Raw genomic sequence first — 21923 nt, forward strand, 5'->3', positions numbered from 1 at the left:
CCGAAACGTCAGCCTTTCTGCTCCTATGATGCTGCTTGGCCTGCTGTGTTCATCCAGCTCTGCACCTTGTTGTCTTAAAAAAAATGAGCCCACTGGCATTCTTGGAAGTTGTTTTGTTATTAGCAGAGCTTGTTGTAATTAGTTACATTTATTTAAATGATAATTAAGGATGAAACCAAGAATTAAAACAAGACTTTGTATTAAAAATGTAATTAGATCACTGTTGGCACAGAAACATAGAAAGATTGAATATGTATGAACCAGAAAGAGGCCAGTCAGCCTCTCCTGTCTGTGCTTGTCTAACACAACAGAATCCCAACCACTCCCCTGCCCTTCCCTATTGACCTGAAAATATTTAATTTTCAGAAAATTATCAATTACTCTCTTTTGAAGGTCTCAATTGAAGCCACCATCACTATTGTCAAGCAGGTACATTCCAGAAATAAGCCAATGCTGCCTGAAATTGCTTTTCTCATGTTGCCATTGTGACTTTTGCCTTAAATATGTCTCCTCTGTTTTTTCTCCCTCCACCAACAAGGCCAGTTTCTCCCTATCACTCTGAACTTCACCTTTGGAATTTTCTACCCAGGAGACTGTGGCATTGGATGTATTCAGAACAAAGATCAATAGATGTCGAGATATTAAAGAAAACAAGGGACATGGGCGCAGTGCAGCAGAACGGCTTTGATGTAGAAGATCAGACATGATCTGGTCAAATGATCTAGCAGGTTTGAATGATCAACTCCTGCTCCTATTTCCTATGTTCTTAAAACTAATCACAAAATGATTGCAAGGAAGCCATTTGGCTCACAATGTCTGTATTAGCTTTCAGACAACTTTAACTTAACGCATACCTCCTGCCTTTTCTCGTAGTCCTGCACATTGTTTCTATTTTTAAAAAATTCAATTCTCTTGAGGTGTCAATTGAACCTGCCTCTTCCAGGCAGCACAGTCTAAACTCAACCTTCCTAATGAGCGAAAAAGTCTTTTCTCACCTTGCATTTGTTTCATTTGCAAATCACTTTAAATCCGTGAATCTGGTTCTCTATCTATTTAAGAGTGGGAACAGTTTCTCCCTTTTAACTCTGCTCAGACCTTTTGTAATTTTGAAAACTTCACCTGACAAAGGAGCAGCGCTCTGAAAACTTGTCATTTTAAATAAACCTGTTGGACAATAACTTGGTGTCATATGACTTCTGACTTTGATAACTTCAACCAATATCCTCCTGGTATTTTCCTTTCCGAGGAAAACAGTCCCAATATCACCAATCTTTCCCCATAACTGAAGTGTCTCATCCCTGGATCAATTTTCACAAACCTGTTCTGCACTCTCACTAATGAGTTCATGTCTTTCCTACAACCTGAGGCCCAGATTTAACCCCTACGTGCTCCAGAGATGTGCTATAACATCTCCGAACAAGTTGATCAGAAAACCTCCATAATGTGGTGCCCAGACCAGTACACAGTGCTCCAGCTGAGGTTAAACCGGTGTCTTATATAAGGTCAAGATAACCTCATTGCTGTTGTACTTATTTCTCTAGTTATGCAAGCTTTATTAACAGCCATGTCTGACTATTCTGCTATCTTTATTTATGTACATACACTCACATCTCTCGGCTCCTGCACACCCTTTAGAATAATGCTCTTCATTTAGTACTGCCTTTTCATATTCTTTGAATTACTTCACACTTTGCACTGAACTTCATCTGTCCCCTATCCACCTACTACACCAACTTGTCAATGACCTTTTGAAGTTCTGCACTGTCCTACTCACAGTTTACAATTTGTCCAAGTTTGCATCATCCACAAACTTTGAAATTGTCCCCTGTGCACCAAGGTCTACATCATGTATATATATGAGGAAAAGAGTACCAATTCCTACAGCTAGGGAACTTCAATTGTCTAGCGCAAAAAATACTCATTCACCTTTACTCTTGGTTTCCTGTTACTCAGCCTATATTGCATCTATGTTGCTACTGTCCCTTTTATACCATGACTTATAATTTTTCTCACAAGTCTGCTGTGTGATACTGACATACTTCACAGCATTAAATTTTGTCTGCCATTTGTTCATCTGTTTCACCAACCTATTTACATCTTTTCAACTTCTTTCTGTTTATTGTCACTCAGCCAACTTCACATCAATTTTGTTACTGTCACCTTTAATTGCACGAGTAGTAAATTTCTTTAAAATTCTGCGATGTGGTATTTTATCAAATCCTTTTGGAAATTCATGTCCATTGCATCAACAACATTATTTTCATCCACCCTGTTATCTCATTTAACAATTCAAGCAAGCAAATTAAGCATCATTTGGTTTTAATAAATCCAGAGGACATTCTTCAACTAATCCACATCTGGCCTGTTAATTTTGCCTAATTATTGTTTCTACAGGGTTCTCTATCATCAAGGTTAAACTAATTGATTACTGGCAGTGTATAGGGATGCGGTGTGTAGAAGGGATTGACGTTTTGGATAGCTGTGATAGAATAGAATCAGGCAACCTCAATGGGCTGAATGGCCTATCCCCATTCCTATGACACTCCCATCTCAGTTTATGCCTCTTCTGGGCCAATAAATTGCTTCCTGTTAACTTTTTATTCTCTATAAATGAATGCTGAGCATTTCCAACATTTTCTAGCTTTATTTCAGATTCCCAGCATTGCCATGTATCTTGTTTTGGGAAATTATGCATGCTTTGAAGGTTGATCCTGAAATTATAAAATGAACATCAAAATGAAATAAAGAAATGGCTGCTAGTCGTAAGCTCTTTTTCAAAAAAAAATTCCAAGAAGTTATAGATGAGGGAATAATTTAGGAGCAGACAGGACATGGTAGATACATTTAGTCATTTGGTTGTACAGACCCGAGTATTATTGCTTTGTTAAAGCTTTTTACTTTGGACACATCAGGAGAATTTGCAAGCAACACCAAAGTAAAGGGAAACCAATTTTTATATTGTATGAGAACAGAGTGTCAGTTGATTGGCAAGATAATACAATGATGCATAAAGAATGCACAGAGGCCTGGGAACTATGAGGGGTATTGGATGGTAGTAAGGGATTGCTTATTTATGACAGTGACGAAGAGGAATTTTTTTCTCTCAGAGGGTTGTGAATCTGTGGAATTTTTAATGCAGAGGACTGAAGAGGCTTGGTCGTTGAGTAAATTCAAACCTATAATAGATTTTTAATCATTAAAGGAATAAAGAGTTTTTGAATTGGATTGATTTGTTATTGTCACATGTACTGAGATACAGCGAAAAGTATTGCTTTACATGCTAATCAGACAACTCATACCCTACAAGTACATTAGGGTAATAGAACAGAATGCAAAATATAGGTGTTACAGCTACAGAGAAGGTGCAGAGAAAGATCATTCTAATATATGAGAGGTCAGTTCATAAGTCTGGTAACAGCGGGGGAAAAGCTGTTCTTGAATCTGTTGCTATGTGTTTTCAAACTTACGTATCTTCTGCCTAAAGGAAGAGGGTGAAAAACAGTGTGACCAGGTTGGGAAGGCTCTATGATTATGTTGGCTTTTCCCCAAAGCAGCAGGGAGTGTAGACGGAGTCAATGGAAGGAAGGCTGGTTTTCGTGGTGGACTGAGCTTTGTTCACAACTCTGTGTAATTTTTTGCGTCCTTGGGAAGACCAGTTGCCATACCAAGCTGTGATGCATCCGGATAAGATGTTTTCTATGGTGCATCAATAAAAACTGGTAAGAATTATTGTGGACATTTCAAATTTCCTTAGGCTCCCAAGGAAGTAGAGACGTTGGTGTTCTTTCTTGACTGTAGTGTTGACGTGGACAGACCAGGATAAATTGTTGGCGATAATTATCGGGACAATGCAGGACAGCAGAGTTGAGGATTATCAAATTAGCCATGATCTTATTGAATGACAGAGCAGACACGATGGGCTGAATGGCTGACTTCTACTCTCACAGCTTATAGTCTTATGGGATATAGAAATCATGGAAGGTGCATGGTGAATCTGGGGAGGGTATAGAGAGGCCATGGGTGCGGGAGATTGGTCAGATGAAAAAAGGGTGTAAGGTGAAAGACAGGGTTCCTCAGAATTATTTTCTGAACTGGGCTAATGTTGTAGTGAATTATAGTACAAATGTGAAATGGTTATATTGCAGGAATGTAGCAATATAGGCACAGGAGCACGCCATTTATCCCCAATGCCTATTATGCCATTCTGGGCTGCAGTGTATCCATCTCAATATCATTTTCCCATACTATTCTTATAGCCAATTATGTAAGAAGTGTAAAGAAATCTATTTGATGACTAGCACTTCACAGCTTTCTGGGGTAGATTCCCAAATAGCCATTACCTTTTGAGTGAAAATATTCCTCCTCCTCTCAGTCCTATATAGCTTGCCTGTTACTCGGAGACTGTGTACTCTAATTGTAGACAAATTAGGCCGGAGAAATATCATTTCTGCATCTTCCTTTTTCAGACCTTTAAGAATGGTGCACATCTCAATGAAGTCACCTTTCGTTTTTAAAAATTCTCAATAATGTAAGCCCAGCCTTCATCAACTCATAGGACAGTCTCACCATCCCAGAGCTCAGCCTGATGAACCTCTACTGTACTCCTTCTGTAAAAAGTTTATCCTTGTTTAGATAATAAGACCAAACTATACACAATACTCCAAGAGTAGTCTCACCAAGATTCTACAAAAATGAAGCACAATATTTTTACTCCTGTATTCAAATCTTTTTCTGACGAAGCCAACATACCATTTGCCTTCATGACAACCTGTTTCTTTCAATGATCCGTGTACAAGGACTCTTGTGTAGGTCCTCCGTACATCAAAATTTCCCAACTTATCACCATTTAAATAATATTCTGCCATTTGTTTTTTCCTACTGAAAGGGATAACTTCACACTTACCCACATTCTACGGCATGTCCCATGCATTTTCCCACTCACTCAACTTGACTAAATCACCCTCACTTCCCTTTAGAAACATGGAAAACAGAAAAATAGGAATAAGATTAGGTCATTCTACCCACCAAGCCTGTTCCACCATTCATACGATTATGGCTGATCGAATATTTCAATGCCTTTTACTCACACAATCACCATAGCCCTTTACGTCATTGGCAATTGACAAGACACAAGTCAGGAGTGTGATGGAGTACTCCCTACCTGCCTAACTGAGTGCAACTCCAACAACATCCAAGAAGCTTTGATTGGCACCAAATCTACAAGCATCCACTCCCTCCACTACCAATGCTCAGTAGCAGAAACGTGTTCCATCTACAAGATGCAGTAACTCACCAAGGATCCTTAGACCGTACCTTCCAAACCGAAAAAAGGGAAGAAGAAACATATGGACATCACCACCTGCAAGCTCCCTTCAAAGCCACTCACCATCCTGACTTGGAAATATATCACAGCTCCTTCACTGTTCGTAAGTCAAAATCCTGGAACTCCCTCTCTAACAACATTGTGGGTCTACCTACAGCACATGGACGATAGTGGTTCAAGAAGGCAGGTTCTCAAGGGGCGACTAGAGATGGAGAATAAATAATGGCCCAACCAGCAAAGTCCACATTCCTGAGTGAATTAGAACAAAAAAAAATACTCAGATAGATATTTTCTTTATGTGAAAACTAACATGAATTTGAACAAAAGACCCAGTTTCTGTCATAACACCGAGCAAGACATAATTGGTTGCCCAGAATAAATCACACCCTCCTCTATACATCACCTTGTTTTTCCTTCTGCTGTGGTTTATAAAGCTTTATCATTTGTTTCTGCATCTATTGCTTCAGTTCAAATAATTTAAGATTCCTATTCACATCATTTTCTGTCTTTTAGAAGCAATATAGGAGACTTATTCTGTCAGAAATTGTAAATTAAATGCTTCCTTGGCCGAAAGATAAAGGTTTTTATGATAATGAACTCTGAGGCTAATTTTCAAAACAGACAAAATGGAACAGCTGCTATCTACACTCATAAAACAGTAATGTTGGGATAGTTATTTGCCAAATGTCCTAATAATTTTTAGAGCACTGAAAGAAGCCTAACATTTTTGAGAAGATTTGTAGCTTGGATTGTGGATGAGGCTGTAGACTCGCTCGCCGAGCCGGCGTGTTTGGTTGCAAATGTTTTGTCACCCTGCTAGGTAACATCGTCAGTGCGCCTCCGGTGAAGCGTTGGTGTTCTGTCCTGATTGTTATTTACAACAGCAAACCGAGGCATATAATTAACAAGCAGGACAGAACACCATCGCTTTACTGGTAGTGCACTGACAATGTTACCTAGCAGCGTGACAAAACATCTACAATCAAACACACTGGCTTGGTGAGCAAGTCTACAACTAAAAGAAGCCATTAGTAAAGATGCTTCATCTGTGTCCTGCTTGCTGATGCTTGCAGTATATTCAGCGCACTCTTCACAAGTTACTTCATAGAATCATAGAAACAAGCCCTTTGGCCCACCAAGTCCACACCAACCCTCAGAGCACCCACCCAAACCCATCCCCCTATAACCCACCTAATCTACACATCCCTGAACACTATGGGTACTTTAGCATGGTCAATCCACCCAGCCTGCATCTCTTTGGACTGTGGGAGGAAACTGGAGCACCCGGAGGAAACCCATGCAGACACAGGGAGAATGTGCAAACTCCACACAGACAGTTGCCCGAGGGTGGAATTGAACCCGGGTCCCTGGCGCTGTGAGGCAGCAGTGCTAACCACTGAGCCACTGTGCCACCCCACCACTGAGCCGCCCCACCACCGTGCCACCGTGCCGCCCCTAAATATTTATTTAAATACTTATTTATGATGATACATGTGATCATGGGACAATCATAGGCTGGAATCGTTTAGAGGCCGTGATGGCCCTGACCCCTGCATTGCATCTCTTTGGGAAATCTGCTACACTTTGCTCTACTATGACACCAAGGTTAAAGCACACCCCAACTCATGCCCACCCTCAAAAGGAGCAAAAGATCTGACTGCCAATGGATGACAGGTCGGATTGAGTGATGATGGGGAGGGAGTTCACAGGATGGGGAATGCAGGGATGGAGAAGGGGACATTAGTTGCAATGGCAGGATAAAGATCCTCAGCTGGCTTCTCTTTCTGATGTTAGGGCCCTTAATCAGGCACTGAAAAACTGAATGCCTTTGAATGAGGGATTCCCATGGAAGCTACCACCAATGGGTTTGCTTGTTGTACTCCCTGGCAGCATTTAGGTAAATACCAGCAATATTTGAATGGGGTCCTTTCAGTGGGTATGAACTGCTGTCCCCAGACTGTCTACAGGTGTGTCTAATTAGAGGAGAGCTGGGAATATGGCATGTTCCCACTTCGTTGACTAAATAAAACAATATAAACAATGGTGTCAACTCTAATTTAGTTTGAGGTTTAACCCCAAGGATTCTGCCATCAATGTTCCCCTTCATTGTTGGTAAATCATTAAACATATGATTGGGATCTGCATGGAAACAGTTACAGATAGAAATCCTGAAGTTGCTGTCAAGGTGATTCACTGCTTCTCTAAAGACTATGGTGTTGGCGTTGTTGCTAATGGAATGCATTGCACCATGCACTGAGACTATTTATTAATTACACTTAGTCAAAAAATAGAAGAAAAAGTTGTGGTTTGTACAAGTGGTAATTACTAAGTTTTCAATGTTGTAATGAGTGATAAAAATTATATAATGTCTGTTGAACCCAGGAAAGTTATGTGTGGACTCTCATTATCTCAGCAGAAGATTAACATTGCGCATTTCTAAACAAAACAGGGGGCTGAATCTCACTGTCTTTTGTTGAAATGCAAGTTAAATTGGGTTTTTCTGACATTTTCTTGCCACAAGGCCCAAAGAGTTCTCTGGTCTTACTGTACCAAACTTATCTCATTACTAACCAATCCTGTCACAATGGCATTCTCCGTGTCCAATCCCACCCTGTCTTAGCATATGCCATTCACAAAATAACCTGCCCTCAGCAGATATCCATTGAAGCATCTTTGCCCACATCATCTTTAAAAGTTGCTATGCACCTATACCGATATTAGCATTCCAAAGCTGCCTTGCTCAAGTGAGGACGGTCACTCTGAAGATGTCAGATAAGTGGAAGGTGGAACTCAATTTTCTCACATGGCCCTGGAGGCCTAGTGGAGAAGTGTAGAATGATGGGTTGTTTTCTTCCCAGAGGACAGAGGTCACCGCCCAGGTCAGTGCTGCCTCCACAGTGAGGAGGAATAGACAGCAATGCTGCAAGGAAGCTGAAGACATTCTTTGCTCCACCAAGGCACACTCTTCTCTCTGCTATCTGACAATTTATCTCTGCTACTGCACCCACCTCCCACTAAGCTTCATGTTCTACCACTACCAGTAATGCCTGCAACACCGTTCTTCACTCACTTTCACCCATCCCAATCTCCTACTGCATTCACCCACCATCCAATCTATGCTGCCTGTTCACTTGCTCAGGATACCTCACCACCTTCCCCAACCTGCACCAACAATAACATCTCACTCAATCTTTCCTTTTCTCTCATTCCAGGAGGCATAATCCATGATAGAGCTTAAAGAGTCCAATTGGTGGAGGGGTGCCCAACATTAGACTCCTTAGTCCCTATGAGGAGAGAATCCTTATGAGAGAAGACTGGATTATTGAAACATTCATGTCCCACTAGCTGATTAAGTCACACTTTTCATTCCAATGCCACTCTTACAGTAACCCCACTGTCAGTATCATTTTCGTTGCACATCACTTCTAACCAGAGGTTTATAAAATCAGGAGGAGCATAGATAAGATGAATAGCAAATGTCTTTAAGCTAAGGTGGGGAGTTAAAAACTAGGGGACATATTTTCAAGGTGAGAGGAGAAAGATTTAAAATGGACATGAGGGGCGACCTTTTTACACAGAGAGTGGTTAGTGTGTGGAATGAACTGCCAGAGGAAGTGGTAGATACAGGTACAGTTACAATATTTAAAAGACATTTGGACAAGTAAATGAATAAGAAAGGTTTGGAGAGATATGTGCCAAATGCAGGCAGTAGGGATCAGTTTAGTTTGGGAATACGGTCGGTGTGGACTCGATGGATTGGGGCAACACGGTGGCTCAGTGATTAGCACTGCTGCCTCACAGTGCCAGGGACTCAGGTTCAGTTTCACCTTAGGTGACAGTCTGAGTGGAGTTTGCAAGTTTTCCCCGTGTCTACATGGGTTTCAGGCAATTCTTTCCGTTTATTTAGTTTCACTTGTACCAGTGATATTTGAACTACATTGTTATGTTCCAGCTAATCTGTTTCATTGCTGATGCAATTAGGAGCATGTTCATTAACAGAACTATGATCACCCCAGACTGTTCCCTTCACACCACTGCCACTTTGTAATGTTACTGATTTAAATAAGATCATCCTGAGGTTACTTCCAGACAAATTGTAGAGTGATCTTCTACATATTCAATACATAATTTCGAAACTTGTTAGGAGACCAATGAAACAAAGTCAGGAAAAAGCAATGGAAAATTGCTGACATTCTGTCATATCCCACAATAATTCTGAATAGTTCCATCATATGAAGACATAAACTTCTTGAACGAACAAAATCTCAGTTTTTCTAGCGTTTCCTTGTGATCAAAGCCTCTTGTTACGGTTATCATCCAGGAATAGCTCTTCTGTATTCTCTCCATGGCCTTGGCATCCAAACTGCATTAGATGTGTTTTTAATGTAGCTAATCTGATGACTTGTATGCCTGTAGAATTAGTTTTTTGCTTTGTCTTAAAGCCCTTATTGATAAATCATAGGATCTTATCTGCTTTATTTTATAAAATACATTAGATTTTCTTCCACCTTTAAAGATTTGTGTATCCAGACCAAGTTTCTATGCTCCTTTACCTTTTGTAATAGTTTATTATCTCACAGGAAATGTATCTAATAATCAATATACTATTCAAGATGCAATCAAAATAGCATATATTTCCACAATGACGAGTAGTAAAAACAAATAAACCAATAAAACAAAATTAACAACAAAAACAAGAACTGTCCAATAATATAGAAAACTGAAAATTTTAAAAAAATCATTACTTTGATTTAATTTCAATAATTGATTGACACTGCTTTAATCTACGTCTTTGTTACTCACTTCACCAAGGAAGTCATTGGAAGAGAGCCGATCGTAATCCCAAACGGTGACTTCCAGGGTCTTCTTTTTGAGCTACAGTTAAAACAAAGTACCATTAACTGGGATTTTATTAAAGCCTCACCACAGTTATAATCAATCAATTCTTCAATTGTCACAGGTTTACTCTCTCTCAGCTCACTCAGGCAAGAACAGTTTGGTGTCCAATAACAAACTCAATCTTTATAATCAGTTCTGGGAGGGAAAACCTTGTGGAATTGATGGAGAGTGTACAATTTGGCTACTTATCTATGGAGAAAGTCCAAAGTCACATGACACCAGGTTACAGTGCAACAGGTTTATTTGCTTTCGGAGCATTGCTCCTTCCTGACCTGGTGTCGTGTGACTTCTGACTTTGTCCACTCCAGTCCAACACTGGCACCTCCGCATCATACCTATAGAGGGGTGGTAATTGCACTTGCTTGATCTGATCAGAATCACTGTACAGCAGATAGTGAGTGAAGGTACATAGCTTGTATGTGAGTAAGATGCTACAGCGGGAGTGTGAATGCAGCCTGATTTCAGTATCAGCCTGACATGAAACTGAAAGAAGCAAAGAGAGAACTGAATCGACCTGAGGCAGTCCGCCTGAAGGCTTTCATCTGAAGGTCTCAAAGGAAATGGCAGCAGGCATAATGGGTCCACTGGTTGTAATATTTCAAAATTTCCTGGATGCAAGAAAGGTTCCAGTGTTTAGGAAAATATAAATTGAATTCCCTTATTCAAAAAGGGTGGAAGGCAGGAAGTAGGAAACTATAGACCAGTTAGTTTAACATCTGTCATTGGGGAAATTGCTAGAATCCATCATTAAGAAAGTAATGACATGATATTTGGAAAGTCAAAACAGAATGCAACAGTGTCAGCATGGTTTTAATGAGGCTAAATCCTGTTTGACTAATTTGCTAGAGTTTTTTGAAGGTGTTAACCAGCAATTTGGGCAGCATGGTGGCTCAGTGGTTAGCACTGCTGCCTCACAGCGCCAGGGATCTGGGTTCAATTCCACCTTTGGGCGACTGTCTGTGTGGAGTTTGCAAATTCTCCCCGTGTCTGCGTGGGTTTCCTCTGGGTGCTCCGGTTTCCTCCCACAGTCCAAAGATGTGCGGGTTAGGTGGATTGGCTGAGCTAAATTGCCCATAGTGTTCAGAGGTCTGTAGATTAGGTCGGTTATAGGGGGATGGGTCTGGGTGGGATGTTCCAAGTGTCGGTGTGGACTTGTTGGGCCAAAGGGCCTGTTTCCACACTGTAGGGATTCCATGAACAATATGGATAATGACGATGCACAATGCTGGAAATGTAGCATATCTGGATTTCCAGAAGGCATTTGAAAAGGTGCTGCACAAAAGGTTAATATGCAAGGTAAGATCACATGGAGTTGGGGGTAATTTATTATCTTGGATAGAGGATTGGTTAACCAACAAAAAGCAGAGAATTGGGATAAATGGGTATTTTTCTGGTTGGCAAGATGTAATTAGTGGAATACCACAGGGTTCAGTCCTCGGGCCCTAACTGTCTATATTAATGACATGGATGTGGCGATTGAAGGTACTATAGTCAAATTTGCAGATGACACTAAAATACATGGGAAAGTGAGTTGCAATGGAGAAATCAGAAATTTACAAATGGATATGGATAGATAAGGAGGATGGGCCAAAATTTGGCAAATGGAGTTTAAGTGTGAAGTTATCCATTGTGGTCAGAAGAATAGAAAGGCAACTTATTCTCTAAATGGAGAGAAACTTCAAAATGCTTCAATGCAGAGGGATCTAGATGTCCTCATGCATGAATTGCAGAAAACTAGTGTGCAAGTTTTTATTTTATTCACTTGTAGGATGTGAACAATGCTGTAGGCTGACCCACAATTCCATTTGGGAGGGAATTCCAGGATTTTGACCCAGTGGCAGTGGAGGAACAGTGATATACTTCCAAGTCAGGACAGTGAATGGCTTGGAGGGGAATTCACAGGTGGTGATCTTCCCATGTACCTGCTGCACTTGTCCTTCAACATGAAAGTAGTCATCAGTTTAGAAGGTGCTGTCGAAGGGGCCATGGTGAATTTCTGCAGTGCATCTTGTAGATGTGCTGCTGCTTGTGAGCGTTGGTGGTGGACGGAGTGGATGCTTGTGGACGTGGTGCCAATCAAGGAGGCTGCTTTGTCTTGGATGATGTCAAACTTCTTGAATGTTGTTGGAGCTGCAACCATCCAGGCAGATGAGCAGTATTCCATCACACTCCTGACTTGTGCCTTGTAGATGGTGAACAGGCTTTGGGGATTCAGGAGATGAGATACTCACCTCAGTATTCCTAGCCTCTGACCTGCTCTTTTAGCTGCTGTGTTTATGTGAAGAGTTCAACTGAGTTTCTATTCAATGACAACCCCAAGAACATTGATAGGTACAGCAGTTAATAAGGAAAGCAAGTGTAATTTTGGCATTTATTGCTAAAGGAATAGAGTGTGAAAATGGGGAAGTGTTGCTGCAACTGTATAAAACATTAGTGTGATTGCAACTGGTGTATTGTGTACAGGTTTGGTTACCTTACTTGAGGAGGGCCATAGTTGCATTGGAGGCAGATCAGAGGAGGTTCACTAGACTGATTCCAGAGATGAGGGGTGGTCTTATGAAGAGATACCTATAGAGTTTAGTGCTATAATTTCTGGAATTTAGATGAATGAGAGAAAATCTACTTGAGGTATTAAAATGCTTAAAATGACAAAGTAGACATACAGAGGATGCGTCATCATATGATGCAATCCTGAATGAGAGGTCATGGTTGAAGAGTAAGTGGTTGCAGATTTAAAACAGGGATTGCCTCTCTCAAAGCACTGTGAATCTGTGGAATTCAAAACCCCGGAGTATGGTGAATGTTGGGACCTTGAGTAAATTTAAAGAGGAAATAGATTTTTAATAATAATGGGTTAAAGGGTTATGGAGAGTGGCCAGGAAAGTGAAGTTGACGCTGAGATGAGATCAGCTATGATTGTCGTAAATGGTGGAGCAAGCTTGAGGGGCTGAATTGTCTACTCATGCTCTTCGTTTGTATTTTCATTCCAGTGTCAAATCTGAGTAAATGAGAAGCATTTTTGTTCTGCAAAACAGAGAGCAGAGGCTGATGAATTTGGAATAATTCCAGCATCTTATAATGGGGCAATTCAAGAGCTGTTCATTGGGATATCATCTATCGCTTTTATGAGTGCGACATTCACACTATAGCTGTAGTCTTTTAAACCTGCTGCTGAGCATAAAAGGACACACAAATGGATTGGATCTACAAATTATTGAGATTATTGCATGTATCTATACATTTGGGCCTATTTCTCATTGATAGATTCAGCAAATATGGAGATGAATGTGCAAAGAAACAAACGCGAGGAAAGCTAATATTCAACAATTTTCTTCTCAAGCAACATTATAATTCCCTTTTTAAAGTATTTATGGATTCTACTTAAAAATAATCTTCTTGGTAATAGAATTTTTCATTCAAGCCATTCTCAGAGCAATTAAAATTTAGAATCATAGAATTATAGAATTTTACAGCACAGGAGGAAGCCATTCGATCAGCTCACCGAAAGAGCTGCTCAGCTAGCCCCACTCTCCAGCCCTATCACTGTAGACTAAATTCATCACTTTCAAATATGCATCCAGCTCTCTTTTAAACCTATTGAATCTGCTTCCACCACTCTCTCAGGCAGCGTATTCCAAATCCTAAAAACTCTGAGTAAAGAAGTTTCTCCTCATCTTACTCCTAGCTCACTTGTTAACAATCTTGAAATTGTAACCCCTAATTACTGACGTAACAAGTAGTGGAAACAGAATATCCAACATTATTCTGTCAAAATTGTTCATAATTTTGAATACCCCAATAAGGTCACCTCTTAATATTCTCTGCTCCGAGGAGAGTAAACCCAATCTCTCTAATCCTTTGTTGTGTCTAAAATCCCTCATTCCTGGTATCATTCCAGTAAATCTCATTTGCACTCTCTGCAGGGTTTTAACATCCTTCCTTAAATAAGGGGCCCAGAACTGAACAAAATACTGAAGATGTGATCTGACCAATGATTTGCAGTGGTGTGGCATTACTTCCTTGCTTTTATAGTCTATGCCTCTATTTATAAACATAAGGATCTTATAAGCCTTCTTAACAACTGTTCCAACTTACCTGGCCACCTATAGAGAATTATGCACTTGAACGCCAAGGTCCCTCTGCTCCTGTACTCCCCTCAAATCTGTACCACTGCACCTGTAATGTCTCTCCGTGTTTCTTCACCCAAAATGCATTACCTCAAATTTCTTTGCATTGAAATTCATCTGCCACGTGTTTCCTCATTTGGTCAACTTGTCAATGACCCTCTGAAGTCAATCAGCATCATCCTCGCAATTCACTCAAATAGTTTCTTCGACCTTCGCTATTGAATTTATTAGCGATTTATTGGCAACTATCTGATATGGATGAATTGGTGACTGCCCGATATCGATTTATTGGTGATCACTTGATATTGATTAATTCACTCGTGGGACATGGGTGTCACTGGTTGGCCCGGCATTTATTGCTGTTGAGAATGTGTGGTGAGCTGCCTTCCGGAACTGCTGCAGTCAATGTGTAGTCCTCATGGGATTCTGTTATTGACTTGTGCATGATGCTACAGATCATGGGACTGAGCTTCCTGGCTCTTCCCCGTAATCCTTGACTCATCTATTGAAAAGCTATTTGACTCTACCTTGAATAAATAAATTACTTTTGGCCTCCAGGGTAGAGAATTCCACGTGCTAACAACCTTCTGAGAGAAAGTTTCCTTATTTCTATTTTAAAATGGAGACCTCATTCTTAAACAGAATCTCTTAGTTTTAATCTGCCCACAAGAACAAATATCCTGTCTTGCAGTAATTTATGGGTACTGTGGACCGAGGAAAGCAGTGGGAGACATTTAAGGAGGTAGTCTATATTTTGAAATTAAAAAATAAACAATTATGCAAAGATGTGTGCAGGAGAGTTACAAATATAATGCTTCTATTTAAGAAAGAAGGAGACGGAAAGCAGGAAGCGAAAGGGCCCTAAACAATTGAAGAGAAATAGAAGAATGGATTTTTAGGCAAATTTCAGGGAAGTGTAAAAGTAACAGGCCAGTGATAGATGGGGATTTCAACTTCCCCAAGATTAACTGGGGTAGTCATAGCATGAAACATTTAGAGAGAGTAGATTTCTTAAATTGCATCCACAAGAGCTTTATAAGCCAATATGTGAAATGTCCTACAGACAGGGGCTTATCCTGGAATTAATTTTAGGTAATGAAACCAGCAAGTGTTTGAAGGATTAGTGGAGGAGCGTTTTGCAGACTCTGCTGTCATAACTCTGTTAGATTCAAGATTGTTATGGAAAAGAATAAGGATGAGCCTGAAATCAAAGTTCTTGGCCAGAAGAAGTCTGATTTTAATTAGATCAGATATGATTTGGCCAGAATAAACCTGTGTGGCAGCAGCATGGGAACCACAGTAGTAGGTCTACAAGCAAGGTGATACAGAAAGTGTCAGAGACTAGGCCATTGAGACAAAGAGGAAGACCAGACGAGGAAAGGTCACTGAACATGGCAGAACTGGTGGGCTGAGGTGTGTTCGTTTCCATGCAAGGATTATGACAAGTAAGGCAGATGAACTAAGAGCTTGGATTAATATATAAAATGACTGGATGTAGCAGGACTGCAGAGCTTAGATCTGGTTCGCTGGTTATGGGACTGGTTAGCGTTGTTTACCACTTACTGCTGATGCTGTTTCACATGCAAGTACTCCTGTTTGGTAGCTTCACCAGATTAACACCTCATTTTTAGTTGTGCCTGGTGCTGCTCCTGGCATGCCCTCCTGCACTCTTAATTGAACCAGGGTTGATCCCCTGGATTGATGGTAATGATCAAATGGGGGATTTGCCAGGCCATGCAACTGTAGATTGTGCCAGAGTACAATTCTGCTGCTTTTAATGACTCATAGCACCTCGTGAATGCCCAGTCTTGAGGTGCTAGATCTGTTCAAAATCTGTCTCATTTCACACAGCGATAGTGTCACACATCACGATGGAAGTTATTCTCAATGTAAAGGCAGGGACTTCATCTCCACAAGGATTGTGCAATCACTCTTACCGATACTGACATGGACACCTGCACCAGGCAGATTGATAAGAATGAGGTCAAGTATGTTTTTCCCACTTGTTGGTTCATAGAACACAGAACAGTACAGGAACATGTCCTTCGGTCCACCTTCTATGTGCCGACTATGATACTATTCTAAACTAATTCTATTTGCCTCTACATGGCCCATATCCCTCTAATCTCTGCCTGTTCATGTGTTTATCTAAATGCCTCTTAAACTTTGCTATCGTACCTTCTGAAATACTGTGTTCAGTTCTGGTTGCTCAGTTATAGGAAGGATATTATTAAGCTGGAGACGGTTCAGAAGAGATTTACCAGGATGTTGCGGGTATGGAAGGTTTGAGTTATAAAGGAAGGTTGGATAGGCAGGGACCTCTTTCACTGGCATGTTGGAGGTTGAAAGGTGACCTTTTAGAAGTTTACAAAATCATGAGGGGTGTAGATCGGGTTAATCGCAGGTGTCTTTTGCCTAAGATTGGGGATTTCAAGACTAGGGGGCATATTTTCAAGGTGGGAGGACAGAGATTTGAAAAAGACATGAGGGGCAAATTCTTTACACAGAGGGTGGAATGAACTTCCTGAGGAAATAGTGGCTGTGGGTACAATTACAATGCTTAAAAGACACTTAAATAAGTACGTGAACAGGAAAAGTTTAGAGCGATATCAACCAAGAGCAGGGAGTTGGGACGAGTTTAGTTTGGGATTATATTCGGCGTGGACTGGTCGGACTGAATGGTCTTTTTCCATGCTGTATGACTCTATGGCTCTATGAACTCCCCTGGCAACATATTCCAGGCACCTACCACCATTTGTGTAAAATGCCTTTCTCACACATCTCCTTTAAACTTTCTGCCTTTCACCTTAAAACTATGTCCCCTTGTACTTGACATTTCCACCCAGAAAAAGAGACTCTGACTATCCACCCTATCCATACCTATCATTATTTTATATACTTCTGTGAGGTTGCCCTGAACCTCCAATGCTTTAGTACTAATAATCCAATTTTGTCTGTCCTCCAATACACTCCAATCCAGCCAACATAAACCTCTTGGTAAACACGGTAAACTTCTTCTCTCCAAAGCCTCCACATCCTTCTTATACTGCGGTGACAATACTACAAATGTGGTTTGAAAAAAGCCTTGTACTGCAACATGACTTGCCAATCTTTATAAAAACCAAAAGAAGTGTGGATGCTGTAAATCAGTAACAAAAACAAAGTTGCTGGAAAAGCTCAACAGGTCTGGCAGTATCAGTGAAGGAAAAAATATAGTTAACGTTTCGAGTCCAGTTCTGAGGAAGGGTCACCGGACCCAAAACGTTAACTCTGATTTCTCCTTCACAGATGCTGCCAGACCTGCTGAGCTTTTCCAGCAACTTTCTTTTTGTTGCCAACCTTTATACCCATCCAGATGCCTTTTAAATGTAATTGTACCTGCCACCACCACTTCCTCTGATAGCTCATTCCATACATGTACCACCCTCTGCGTGTCTCACAGATCCCTTATAAATCTTTACTCTCTCACATTAAACCTATGCCATCTAGTTTTGGGCTACCCTGGGAAAAGGAATTTGGCTTTTCAAACTTTTCCATGTCCCTCATGATTTTATAAACCTCTATAAGGTCACCCCTCAGCTTTGATGCTTCAGGGAAAAAAAATCCTCAGCCTCTTTAGCCTGTCCCTATTGTTCAAAGTGGTTCCACACATAAATTCACTCCTTTGTCCTTGAGAGGACCTATCTTTTCCCTAGTTTCTCTCTTGCTCCTAACATACATATAAAATGCCTTAAGATTCTCCTTAACCTACTTACCAAGGACATTTCATGGTCCCCTCTAGCCCTCCTAATTTCTTTTCTAAAGTTCTTTTCAGCTTCCTTTTTACTCCTCAGGAGCCTTGTTTGATTTCTGTTTCTTAAACTGCTGTAAATAGCCTTCCCCCTATTTAGTACTTGCACTTATGGACCAGTCTTATCCCTTTCCACAGCTATCTTAAAACTTACCGAATTATGATCACTGTTCCCAACTGAAGCTTGGATCGCTTGGCCATGCTCATTACCCAATATAAGGTCTAATATGGCCCCTTCCCTAGTTGGACTATCTGTATTTTTTAAGAAACCCTCCTGGATGCACCTAACACTTTCTGCCCCATCTAAGTCCCTGACACTAAGGAATCCCAATGTACATTTGGGAAATTAAATTCACCCGCTACCACACCCTGCTGATTTTACATCATTCCATGATCTGCTTACATATCTGTTCATCTTATTCCTGCTCGCTGTTGGGAAGCCTATAGCAAACTCTGTCATAGTGACTGCACCTTTTTTATTCCTAAATTCTACCATATAGTCTCGTTGGATGAGCTGTGCAAGATGTCATCCCTCAGTGTAGCTGTGACATTCTCCTTAATCAGTAATACAACTCCCCTACACCTTTTACATCCCTCTTTATCCCAGTTGACACATTGCAACCCTGGAAAATTGAGCTTCCCAGTCCTGCCCTTCTCTCAACCAAGTTTCTGTAACAGCTACCACATCATTGTCTCATGAACTAATCAAGGTTCTAAGTTCATCTGCTCTATCTGTTATACTCCTTGTGTTAAAATAAATACACTTCAGGCCTTTAGTCCTGCCATAATCATTAACCTAACCTTGCCTGTTCTTCCTATTAGACTTACTTCACTTAGCTACTCTCTTCACTCTAAACACTCGACATGCTGTCTGACTGCTCAATGTTCCAACCCCTTTCGACACTAATTTAAACCCTTCTGAGTGAAACTAGCTCAACGCCCTGCAAGGATATTGGTGCCCCTCCAGTTTAAGTTCAATCCATCCTTCTTGTACAGATCCTTCCTGATCTGGAAGAGATCCCAATGATCCACATATCTGAATCCCTCCCTCCTAGCACCAGCTCTTTAGCCATAAATTCAACTGTATTATCTTCCTTTTCTCTGACCTCATTTGCATGTGGCACAAGAAGAAATTCCAAGATTACAGCTCAAGAGGTCCTGCTTTTCAACCTCCTGTTTGATTTCCTAAATTCCCTTTGCAGGACCTCAACTGTCTTTCTGCCTATGTCAGAGACAAAAATAGAAATTGCTGGAAAAACTCATCAGGTCTGACAGCATCTATGCAGAGAAATCAGAGCTAACATTTTGGGTCCAGTGACCCTTCCTCTGTCTAAATTGTTAGTACCCATATGGTCCACATCCTCTGGCTGCTCATCCTCCCTCTTTAGAATATCCTGTGCCCACTCAGAGACACCTTAACCCTGGCACCAGGGAGGCAACATACCAATCCTGGAGTCTCGATTGTAGAGTACTGCTTGTTTACAATTTGACCCTCCCTGCTGTACAACTGGGCCAATTGTAGTGCCATTGATCTGGCTGCAGGTGCTTTCCCCTGAGAGGCCAGCCCCCCTCTAACAGTATCCAAAAAAGCATATCTGCTTATTCAGGAATGGCCACAAGGACTCCTGCGCTGCCTGCTTATTCTTAGCAGTCTTCTTGGTGGTCACTCAATCCTTCGCTGTCAATGTAGCCCTTACTAGCGGTGTGAAGAGCTCAATAACCATATTATCCATGATATTCTCAACCTTATGGATGCTCTGTAATGAAGAGTTTAGTAAATATAACAAATGAGATGAGAGTCAGTCAGCAGCTTTACAGTAATCATTACACTACGATTACAGAAACATGGTTTCAGGAAGAACTAAAATGAGAGCTCTAATTTCCTGGTTTCAGGTGAAAGAGAGAGGGAAATAAATGATGTGGATGTGGACATTTTGGTCAGGGCTAGAAAGTTTTTAAAGAGGGATTAGATACACAGGGGTCATATTCCCTGAAGCAGAGGAGACTGAGGGGTACATGATTGGGATGTAGAAAATTTTGAGGGGCATAAACAGGGTACACAGGAAGGAACTTCTCGCTTTGCTGGAGGGTTCAATGACCTGAAGCATAGTTTTAAGGTGAGGGGCTAGAATTTTGCAGGAGATGTGAGGGGAAAACATACTTCACCCAGGGTGTGGTATGAATCTGGAACTGTAGGTATGGTGGAGACAGAAACCTTCATAATGTTTGTAAAAGTATTTAGATATACACTTGCAGTGTCAAGCCATACAAGGCCAAGTGCTGGAAAATAGGATTTGAATAATTAGGTTGTTGTTTTTGACTAGCATAGATTCGATGGGATGAAGGACCTATTCCTGTGCTGTACACCTCTATGATGGCTCTATAACAAAATTTCAGCTGATGAAATAATTGATTGTGTGATTGATAGTGAGGAAGGAAACTTAGACTTCAGGAAGTTATCATTGGATGGGTTAGGTATATAGTGTAATGACCAGGAGTGTAGGAGGTTTAACAGTGATGTGAGAAAAGGTTTATTTTTCACCCAGAGGCTGGTGGGAATCTGAAATACACTGCCTGGGAAAGTAGTTGAGGCTGTGTGACCATAATACTCTGCTACTAAATGACTGTACTTTTTTTTATTTTTCTGTATCTTTGATTGTGGACTGGATGAGGAAAAGGAGGCTATGTGCAGATGGGCTGGTACTAAGGATGTATACAAAGTGAGATTCGGTCAGCAACAAATAGCTGATTGGTTCATGGCATTTTGGCCAGTTGTGAATAATGAAGACCATCATCATGACAACAACAATCTGATTGGCTCCTGGATAGCTGATCAGTTTAAGGTTTAAGGTAACGGGCAGAAGATGGGGAGACAGTGTGTCTTTCTCTCCAGTAAAATACTTTTATTTTTATTCACTCATAGGTTGTGAGCATTGCTGGCTGGGTCAACATTTATTGCCCATCCCTACATGTTCTTGAGAAGGTAGGGGTGAGCTGCTTTCTTGAACTGCTCAAGTCCATGTGCTGTAGGTAGACCTACAATGTCTTCAGGAAGGGAATTCCAGGATATTGACCCAGAGATATTGAAGGTACTGCGATGTATTTCCAAGTCAGGATGGTAAGTGGTTTGAAGGGGTACTTGCAGGTGGTGATACTCCATGTATCTGCTACCCTTGTGCTTCTAAATGGTTGTGGTCATGGTTGGAAGGTGCTGCCAAAGGATCCTGGTGAATTTCTGCAGTGCACCTTGTAGATAGTACATATTACTGCTACTTAGCATCGGTGGTGGAGGGAGTGAATGTTTGTGGATGTGGTGCCAATCAAGGGGGCTGCTTTATCCTGGATGGTGTAAAGCCTCTTGAGTATTATTGGATCTGGACCCATAGAGGAAAGTGGGGAGTATTCTATCAGACTCCTGACACGTAACCTTTAGCTTGTGAATAGTCTCTGGGGAGTCAGGAGGCAAGCTACTCACTGCAGTGTTCACTGCCTCTGACCTGCTTTTATACCTACTCTGTTTATATGGTGAGTGCAGTTCAGTTTCTCATCAGGTGGAGGTGCTTTTGTTGGACAGTGATGGACAAGGTTAGAAGTTACACGACACCAGGTTATAGTCCAGCCGGTTTATTTCAAATCACAAGTTTTTGGAGTGCTGCTCCTTTGTCAGGTGATTATGTGACTTCTGACCCAGCTTCTCATCAATAGTAACCTACAAGATGTTGATAGAGGGGGATTCCCTTTAAACATTGCTGTTAAAAGCCTATATGTTGCATTCACATCTTTG

General features: G+C 41.0%; 1 protein-coding gene across 1 annotated transcript in view; it reads right to left on the reverse strand.

The window, feature by feature from the left end:
• LOC109922184 (protein piccolo-like) overlaps positions 1-21923 on the reverse strand; it is a 226100-nt gene that overhangs the window by 26689 nt on the left and 177488 nt on the right. Inside the window, exons 19-20 of the mRNA XM_048610189.1 lie at positions 10127-10198; positions 4943-4970 (exon numbers count right to left, since the gene is read on the reverse strand). Of these exons, the coding sequence (XP_048466146.1) occupies positions 4943-4970; positions 10127-10198 (100 nt within the window). The remainder of the gene's footprint in view (positions 1-4942; positions 4971-10126; positions 10199-21923) is intronic.

Source organism: Rhincodon typus, chromosome 22 (assembly GCF_021869965.1).
Source record: "Rhincodon typus isolate 14 chromosome 22, sRhiTyp1.1, whole genome shotgun sequence".
Taxonomy (NCBI): domain Eukaryota; kingdom Metazoa; phylum Chordata; class Chondrichthyes; order Orectolobiformes; family Rhincodontidae; genus Rhincodon; species Rhincodon typus.